The sequence below is a fragment of the Asterias rubens genome, chromosome 5 (assembly GCF_902459465.1).
Source record: "Asterias rubens chromosome 5, eAstRub1.3, whole genome shotgun sequence".
Lineage (NCBI taxonomy): Eukaryota > Metazoa > Echinodermata > Asteroidea > Forcipulatida > Asteriidae > Asterias > Asterias rubens.
Window position 1 is genome coordinate 9,703,886 of NC_047066.1, and position 10,333 is coordinate 9,714,218.

General features: G+C 40.1%; 1 protein-coding gene across 1 annotated transcript; it reads left to right on the forward strand.

Annotated features, from left to right (window-relative positions):
• The first annotated feature begins 2,300 nt into the window (after window positions 1-2,300).
• Window positions 2,301-9,966, forward strand: LOC117290678 (adenosine receptor A1-like). The gene is made up of 2 exons (XM_033772199.1): window positions 2,301-2,687; window positions 4,773-9,966. Exon 2 carries the CDS (start codon window positions 6,034-6,036, stop codon window positions 7,114-7,116), a length of 1,083 nt encoding a protein of 360 aa, XP_033628090.1. The 5' UTR covers window positions 2,301-2,687; window positions 4,773-6,033; the 3' UTR covers window positions 7,117-9,966.
• The last annotated feature ends 367 nt before the right edge of the window (window positions 9,967-10,333 follow it).

The window sequence follows — 10,333 nt, forward strand, 5'->3', positions numbered from 1 at the left end:
ATGTAAATGGGGCACTACCAAAAACAAAAGGTGTATCCGTAAGTAGTATGGTAAATATTTTGCACTCTGTAAAGTGTCCAACATTTTAAATGCACCAAAAGTTACAGCTGTGTAGAACGGGGATATCACTGCAACACTGCAGAAGATGTACCGAGTGCGGTGGCGCTGCGATGTGCGTATAATATAGTCTAGGCTACTGAGTGCTTGCTGCAGTCCCGCATACAAGCTCACATTGTGAGTCGCTACTATATTCGCGCACTAACGACTGCGCTTAAGGCTACATCACCCAACACGGACTAATATCTATTTTCGAATCATCGTCACTTTGCGATCTTTCTTTTTTACTATCAAAAACACAAACTGAAGAAGATCCAAGTCGCTTCGCTCTCTTGACCCCGGCATTTACTCTTGAAGAGCGGGTATTTCATTTTAATTGTTTTGGCTTGGGGTCATCCTGCTCGGTGTGATTCGCATCGCGTGGGAACTTTATTGAAAACGACTTTGGATTTGATTGAAAGCGCTGACTGCTGACGGTAAGTTGAAAATCAGGCGATTGGACGCGATATAGTAGAACGGTTCAGCACCGTGGGGTGACTTGGTCTGATTCAGTGTACATACATGTATACGGAGCGATGTTTAGTGGTTGCATTGGACAATATTGGTACAACTACTCAAAACAATGTTAGCATAAAAACTTACTTTGTAATGAGCAATGAAGAGCTGTTGATGTATAAAACATTTTGAGAAGTGGCTCCCTCTGAGGAAACGTAGAGGTAATTTCTCACTCAAAAAAATTAGACTTCTATGCTCATGGAAGCGCAACAAATCTGTTTTTTTTTTCCTTTCATTATTCTCTTGCAAATTCGATGACCAAAATTGAGCCAAAATTTCAACACATTTGTTATTTTATGCATAGTTCCTTTAAACATCAAGGTCCACGACGCACTGAATTTTAACAAGTTCATTGGACAACGAGGAACGTATCTGATGTCAAGCTGCAGCGGGTGCACTATGAAAACAAGTTCAAGGGTAAAAACAGCATGAAAGTTGTTTGTGGGATTTTTTTCAACAAGCATAGTTCTCTATGCAACTAGCGCACCTGATGTCGTGTATGAGCTATGGTTATACATAACTCTATTGCCATAGAGCTAGGACGCACACACCTCTATTAGAGTTCAATCACAAGTCACTGACACTGTGTAATGGTAAAGCGAAGCTGTGTGAAATACTAACAAGCTTATGGATTTGCATCTAGTGATTTTGACTGGACATTTTGACGGGATTGGATTGGCTGTATGCGGCAAAACTCAGTTACCTGCAGCTAACTGGGGCATTATCAAAAATAAACATGACAGACTTGTTGGGACAGGAGTAAATCGTGTACCCGGCACCTGATGCGGAGTGCATTAGAGACATGTACCCATTAGAGATGCACATCCAAATTTAATACCCGCATTTTACAGTGTTTCAAGGTTTTCCCAACCACTATCATGTTGACTCATCTCCACAAACATTTTCTGTTTCAATGGCTTTTATATGGCAACACGAATATGCATTTTGTTTCCGTGTGTGAGTTTTGTCACCACTCGTGTTTTCTTTCACCATGTGCTGTACGGATAACGGACAGCAGGGGGTAAATAGTGTTGATGATGTAACATGAATGATCGATCTTTCTAATTTTAATCGGGTAATCCATGGAGGAATGGGTAATCCAACAGTTATCGTGTTATACTTGATATAAATATAGCTGCATTATCTGACTGTGCTATCTGTTGAACCTGTTATATAGGCAACAGCTGTGCTTGTCAACTATGCACAACTAAACAAGTTGCGTGAACTACCTTTAACGTAATTTCAATTTTACGGCTCATCCATCTACCCACATCAAATTGAAATCTCCTGTGGAACCCTATACACTAGCTAGATAGCCAACTGCCGAGCGTACCTACCAACCCCATAACCGATGGTTTGAGCATGGAGGCAGAGATTTATACCTCCGTGGTTTGAGCATGGTCCTTGCTATTATGTTTTGAGCGTGGTTTTTGAGCTTCTCATAATTCTGATCAGAGCAACGATGGACAGAACTTCCCAATCACAATCAGCGCAAATATCAACACCACCAACGTATAAGCTGATTAATAACCTGTGTGATGCTAGTTTTGTCGCCGGTGGAATTAGCTACCGCGCATGTGGACAAAACAGCGAGTTGGGTGCGCACGTCCTCGCGATGATTTCACACTCGCGTCGTCGTGTGTTAGTACTGTGTCACCATTGAACTTCAGCCAACCACTGACGGAGGAGGGGAGCTGTGTATCGGGTTTGCGGTAATGTTCAGGCTCGCGAATCTCTACAGCATATGCGAGTAGACTCTCCAACTGTTCACATACCTATAAACATAGTTTTACCTTCTGTGAGTTTCTGTGAGCTTAACAAAGACGGAGATAGAAATGCTGTGGTGTATATATACTACTTGTATGGACAGCACATGATGGTGCACATGGAATAAATCAACCGATGAGTGAATTTGCAAATGCTGTTCCCGCCTAAATGTTTTGTTTGTGGATGAACTACGGCCGTTCAGCCGTTCTGGAGTTTAGTGTGCATGGACTGACAACTATCGGAACTATAATATGATTGTACTACCGTCCACCTCCAACTTGATACATGGATTGAATTTTTGTAACACCGTAAGTACGGTTCCATTCTAGTTGTTTGTTTTTAATGGAGGATCAAGGTTTTTCTTTCGTTTTTGTCAAGAAAGTGAGCTATTGTCAAACAGACCTTGGTTATAGCTAGAATCTAAATTTAGAGAAATGAAAATAGACGACATTCCAATGCCGGAAGCTTTCGTTCATTGTAGTTACTTTCATCTGTTCTGAGGGCCGAATTTTCTCGGTGCTCTTCAATGTCGAGATACTGATGGATAAAGCGTGTGTGCCTATGAATTTAGAATTGTTTCCCAATCTGTCTGTACTTAAAAAAGGGTCAAAACATAAGTTCAGGAAAAACATTCCATTAAACCCCGCAGTTTTAATGTGGCCACAGTGCAGAACAGTGAGTGTGCCACAAACCGGTAACTTGTTTTTGTTACAATCCAAATATTTTAAGAAAATATTTTTTGCAAATATTTTAAGATGGGCAGGTACCTTTTTTTCAATTTCCTAATCTTAATCCAGCATTTCAGTTCTTTATTGCTGTTGTTTTGCTTTTCTGTTTTTCATCACCGCAAGTAGTTGTTCTAATAACTGAAAGCAAATGCCATCGTCAGCTGATTCTGATTTAAAGAAAACTCAAAAGCTCACCGATGGAAATGTTTCAGAGTGCGTATCCCCCTCCCACAAAAGTTAACAAATAAAAATAACAATGATATTAAATTTCAAGGAAATTAAGTGTTTTCCTTAAACATTCATATTTACCAAGCTGTATAAGTTAATTCTACTGCAATAGGCCTACCCTGTAATATAATGGGGGTTTTTTTTTACATTAAAATTAAAAATAAATGTGGGAAGATGTTAATATCTTTTTGAGATAGTCACATGGTGCTACCGCAAACCTTTTTCAAATCCTACTTTATGATTTTACGAGCGAGTGCATTTGATTTTGAACATGACAGTGCTTTAAGCATACACCGTTCCTTTTGTCTCAATTTTTTTTTTGCAGGACTAATTTTCTATTGCAAATGCACTCGGTTGTCCTTGAAAAGATGCTTTAGTGAAATTGCTTCTCTTCACCCAGGGGAAAAACATGGGCAGGGCAGGGTTACAGGCTGATATTGTGTTTGAAACAAAAACAAAACTTGTGAGCGTTACGGCTGCTTGAGGCTGCATACTCCTCAGGGAACTGAGAAAGATTATATAGGAATGTTAAAGGAACACGTTGCCTTGAATCGGACGAGTTTGTCTATAAAAAGCGTTTGTAACCGTTTGTTTTAAAATGCATATGGTTAGAAAGATGTTGTAAACGTAGAATACAATTATCCACACAAATTTGCCCCGAAATGCGCGGTTTTCCATTTATCAAAAAATTGCAATTTCAAGGCATGTTTGTGTGGATCATTGTATTCTACTTTTACAACATCTTTCCACCCATATGCATTTTATAAAAAACGGTTACAAACACTTTTCAAAGACCAACTCGACCGATCCAAAGCAACGTGTTCCTTTATTGGCTGAATGACAAGGGGATGAATGTAAAGTGCATTGATACGTTGTTGTCGATGCGCTATATACAAATTAGTTATTTCCAATTTATTATATCATTATCGTGAAAAGAACGAGAGACTTTTGCCCAACTACCACGCCTGGAAGGGCAAAGCCATTTAAATTTTGCAAGTGCACTTCACTAAGCCATTTTGAGGTATGGTGGACCATTGGTGATCAGTACTGTCGCACTATGAGGTTTGGGTAAATATGTCTGTAGACACCCAAACCAAACAGTGCCACCATGGTCAACTGAGTCCTTCTCCGCGGCCTGCGTCTATATTCTAGGCCCGAATGACATGTCCAAATCACGGGACACTGACTAGCGGGGACTGTCATGAAAAAGTCATCAATGACAGGAAATCCAAGTATTATACCCTCATGACTTGACACGATCGTGGTAAGGAAAAGGCCTTGTAGTCACTTGTGGTATCCGCTCCCGACGGGACGCATTCACGCTAGGAGATTCCATATCATGTAAACTCCACGTGTGTTTTCTACGTTCAAGTGATATCATCTACACCATATTATTTTGTAACCAAAGTATTTTTGACCTGTGTTGTTCCGTTCTAGATCTGAAGGCACCCACTCTCGGCCAGACACCGGCTGTGTACAACAGACAGCATACTACCCCAAAGTGTTTGGGAAAATTCTGTCCGTTGCTACCGCTATGGTGAACGACATACGCTACTTTTATACGGCACTCATCTGAAACTGTACGGATTGAATTTTTGGATAAAATTTGAATTGTCTTTACTAAATGAGGTTGAACCAAGCATTGGATGATTGACAACCACCTGTTACCGAGGCTGGTGTTCATTAATGCACGAGTCGTGCCATTCACCTTGGAGGTTGACTATAGTAACTTTGTATTCGTGTGTTCGACCCCGCCACCCCCGGGACGAGACGACAACCCCCAGAAGCAATTTGGCAACAGCTGGGACAAAATCATTTTCAATTTATTTCAAAATTGATATGATGGCGGATTATAAAAAAGAGTATTAACATCGGGAGCGATTTGCAGAAAATTATATCGAAATCCTAAAGATATTAAAACAAGAAGAAGGTGGAGGTTTGAATCGTCTGGATTTATTTAAATGACCGTTTGCTGACGGAGGCGGGGGACAGTCTACTCATCACGGAATACCGTGTATGGGGATTACAGTGAAAAGTGCGCCAGACCCTAGGCTAACTTTGGAGGGAATCACTACAGATACAAGAAGGGTGCTTACTCCCTCCGTTACCATCGCATCGCTAATGAGCATCAGAGGGATGGATTAAAAAGGATGTGACAGGATAACAACAGCTTTTCTGAACGACCAGATATTTCACAGATATTAAAAAATGTTTTATAATAGATGTAAAGCAGGCTTGACACGTTCTTCACGTTGAAACATGTTGGATCTGACATTCGTAGTGATTATAGTACCGTGTGATAATGTATGGCCGAGCCTTGAATATTAAAACCCACCACTTCTCTTCATAAAAAGCGTCAAGTCAGCTTAATTATAACGGCTAGAAATATTCACAGCTCCCGGTGAGCGAAACGTGGACGGGAAACTAAAAATCACTCTTCGATGAACGTGACGTGGTTTAGAATAAAAATGAGAGCAACGAAGATAGAAAGTGCAGGTCACTGTTGATTCTCTTTGATGAGGTAGAAATATATTGCAATTCATCACATGTTTTCTAACGGAGGTGTGAGTGAAACTGACGGCGCATAATTCCCCACTGGCACGGTGAGTTTTTCTGTTGGATCTGTTTGTTCGCAATTTAACAATGTGTGGGTGCCTATCGTTTGGATGATATAGGAACCCAGGATATCTCTAAAATAATGGCATTCTACGTAACAGTGGGCTTGGCTGCTGAGATACCTATCGCCATCTTGGCAGCGTTCGGCAACGCGCTGGTCTGCTGGGCCGTACACCACAACCGACGTCTCCGCAACGTCACCAATTACTTCATAGTGTCTCTAGCCGTTGCTGATCTTCTAGTAGGTCTTCTAGCCATACCTTTCGCACTTCTAACCAACGCCGGTGAGCCAAAGAATAGTTTTCACCTGTGCCTGTTTATGAATTCCTTTGTGGTGACGCTGACGCAGAGTTCTATACTCAGCTTACTCGCCATAGCGCTGGACCGATACTTCGCCGTGGTATCGCCGTTGAGATATCGGCGCGTCGCTACTGCACGGCGCGCTATAGTCGTCATCGTATGCACGTGGCTGTTAGCTTTCATCATCGGCATGGTGCCGGTATTCGGCTGGAATCTCGGCCATCCTTCAAACAAAACATTTGATTGTGTGTTTACGGACGTCATTGACATGCAGTACATGGTGTATTTCAACTTTCTGGGCTCCGTGCTACCGCCGTTGCTCATCATGCTCTTTGTCTACGTTAGAATCTTCCGTGTTGTCAGGAAACAACTGGCGGCCATATCGCGGACCATGGTGGCTAGTAATGACGAGATGACTCGACAATTGTCAGCACTGGCCGTAAAGGAGGGACGAGCTGCCAAATTACTCGCCATCGTCATCATCCTATTCGCTGTCTCCTGGCTACCCCTCCACATTGTCAACTGTCTTATCCTTTACCAAGTCCACGTGGAATATTACATTCTTCTTGTGACGATTATTCTCTCGCATTCCAATTCGGCAATGAACCCGATTGTGTATACGCTAAGTAACCGTGAATTCAGGCGTACTTTTTACCGTCTCATATTCAAGGTGATATTACGTGGTGTTGTGTCGATCAGAAGCTGCGAGCCGGATCGCATTGACGAGTTCACTGGAGGCTACACGAGTGGATCACAGTTCCATCACGTCCGCAATGGCGTGAATTCCAAGGACACGCCCAAAGGGACGCCCCTCCCTCTCAAGAAGTTTAGTCATGAATCTAAAGGAGGTGACCACCGCCTTTGATTGTTACTGACGTCACTCACGAGTATTTATTTATTAGGGTCCTAAATATCCATATTCGGTTTTTATACTAGACTTGTACATAATACTGCAAAATAAGTTTATAATTCCATCCATGTTGAAGGTTTGGGTTTTGTAGTAATTTTTTTTTAATTAATTGAGTCTGTTCTGATAAGTTCACTGTGAACCAGTCCGTTCGTTTCCATGGCAACTAATTAATTGGCCAATCCAGCACGTCGATTTGTGATGTCACGTCACCATTACTTGCACCTATTTATAACAATTGTATAGAGTGCGATTTAAAACACGTTCGAAGAAAACTGTTTGTACACAATGTGAGAAAATATGCGACACAGCAGTGACTTTATAAAATGTGAAGGTTTTGGCTCGTGTTTTCAGAGTGTCGAGAGTTAAAACTTCCAACAGGCTTATTCTCGATGGGGATTCGAACTCCACATTAAATAATAATAATGAAAATTTATAAGGCGCCGGTATCCGCCATGGCTGACGCTCATGGCGCACTAACAAAAAGAAACGAAAGAAAAGAAAAGAACAACAAATTAATCACAAAAACGTGAGGAAAACAGGTGGGTTTTTAAGCAGGATTTAAATACAGTCAATGAAGAAGACTGACGAATGTCAAGGGGTAGATTGTTCCAGAGTTTGGGAGCAGCATGTGAAAAGGACATTGTCGACGTTTCGTCTGAATCTTTGGTGATTATTGTGCAATCACCTTTTTCTGTGGAAATCTTTCCTGCTGAAATGAAGTCATAATCCAGAAAACTGATTCTGAAAATCATAAACAAGTTAAGGACAATTTGTGTTCCATGCTGAAAACTGCGCGTTATTTTTCGCTATTTTCTTCACAACGGGATATAAGCCCAACATTTCACTCTTTGTTATTTCATGTAGATGTTTGATCACACCAAACACGAACTCTGTCTGTCTAGTCTGTCTTTGATTTTTTTTTGTCAGGTCCACCAATCCTGTATAAAACCCTTAAAAACTTGGATTTCGCAATCAGTAAGATCATCGAAACTAAATGTTAATGGCCAACATGACCATCTCAACACCAAGCAAGGGCGTGTAAATCCTATATTCAATTTGGCCATAATGATGCACGTGCAATATGAATTACAAATCTGTACAATATTTCAATACAGAAAACACTTAAAAATCTGCAACGTAGTTTAGAAATATAAGACTGTGCAAGTCTCGCGAATGTCCCAACCAGTTACTTTTATTAAGAGTAAACGCGATTCTGCTTGTTCAAATAATTCAGTTTTACCGTGTTTGTGGCTGTGCAATTTGTATCATGATTGTGTGGGGAGTGAATATTTTGGCCATTAACTAATGTGAATCAGAAAATAAATTTAACCAAATCAATAAAGAAACCCTGATGTAAGACTTGATCTCTGTTTTCGGTTACTTGTGAACAATTAAGAATTTTGCCCAACTGACGTTCATGTTAAAATTAAGCCTATGTGATGGTTAATACACGCATTTTGGGCGTGATTAGCAAAATGGGGTTTCTTTAAAATAAAAAAGGCTATCTCTTCCAAAGTTAGTATTTAGTTTCAATGGTATACTTTAACAATAATTTATCAGTATTATATAAGCATGGCATTTTCTTAATAACAAAGTGCATTATTGTGTCTAAATGTCATGTGAAAAGTAGATTTGATATAAACAGAAACAAAAACCTCGTTTCTCGCTTTCGATACGCGCAAGACCTGCACAGTTCAAACAAAAGGTCCCTCCAACTTGAAGTGTTTGAATAGTTTGATGAAGTGATTTCCCTAAAGTCTAAAGGAAAAATTTCATTATTCCTACTAGTTATCAGTTTGTTCTTAGAGCGACATGCTTGTCTACACGCAATTTCCCTCTTAAGAGTCACAGTCAGCCGCCGTGAGCTCGCTTGACCTTGCTTGACCTTGCTTGACCTTACTGGACCTCACCACTCTTGATTCCATAGCATTTTTGTTAATGAAACATTATCACTACTGGGGTCAAGTACGGAGCTCTTGAAGTACCATCAAACTTTTTGACATTCTGAGATAATAATTGTATTGCAGGGTTGATGACACCATACATGCAAGAACTTGAATGTAGAAAGTCGTCCTTCAAATATATATGATCTCTGGGTGGCAATATCCTGAAATAGGGTTTTGTCTTCCCAATATAATGTATCTTTGAATCTCGCCAAATTTGAGGATGTTACCATCCCATATGAATTAATCACACGTTCAGGATGTCGACACCCCGAATTAATTGGTTCCTTATATGGTCGGCATCTTACTTTCATGATGTCGACATGTAAGGGTAAACTCTATCATAAGGACGACATCTTACTTTGGGTGTTGTCATTGAAATAAGCTAGCATGTCGACATCTCACTCATATTACCACCTTTGGGATGTCCTTATCCACTCTCTTAGTGTCGTCATCTTACGTTTATGACGTCGTCATCCTACAGTAAATTATTTCATAATCCCAAAATGTCGGATGGTGTTTCCAGAGCTCCGTATTCAAGCTAAACCGTTGCTAAAACGATTGCCATATTTTTTGAATTTACCGAAATAGTTAAGCTTTGGTGATTTCGAATTGAAAAACACGTTAATGTTGGCAGGAATTGTATTTTTGTTCTTCCCATGGTTTGAAAAAAAAACATTTAAACAAAACATTTACATTTATCATCAATTTTAACAAAATCTTACCTGAAATTTGCACTGGTTAATTTTTTTTTGTAAAGAGTTATTTGTTGAGAGTACAGCGTAGAGTGAATGGGTATATTCTCTTAAAGGCACTGTGGACACTTTTGGTAATAACTCAAAATAATTGTTACCATAAACAACTTACTTGGTAACGAGCAATGGAGAGCTGTATAAAACATTGTGAGAAACGGTTCCCTCTGAAGTAACATAGATTTTGAGAAAGAGTTAATGTCTCACTCAAACAATAAAAGACTTCAGCTGAAGCCTTTTATTCGGCATTTGAAAGCATACAAAGTAATATGCAACAAGGGTATTTTTGGTTTCATTTTTCTCTTGCAAATTCGATGACCAAAAAGCCTAAATGTTCACAGATTAGTTATTTTGTGCATAAGTTGGTCTTTAGACAATTTAACCAAATGTGTCCAGTGCCTTTAACGTTAGAGACGTGCCTGGTGCCACTAATGGGATCTACGCCCATGAGATCCTCGTTAAATACTTAATGGTATC

Excerpts from the sequence above, each read along its gene's own strand:
- LOC117290678 (XM_033772199.1), top strand. The coding sequence starts at position 6,034 with ATGGCATTCTACGTAACAGTGGGCTTGGCTGCTGAGATACCTATCGCC.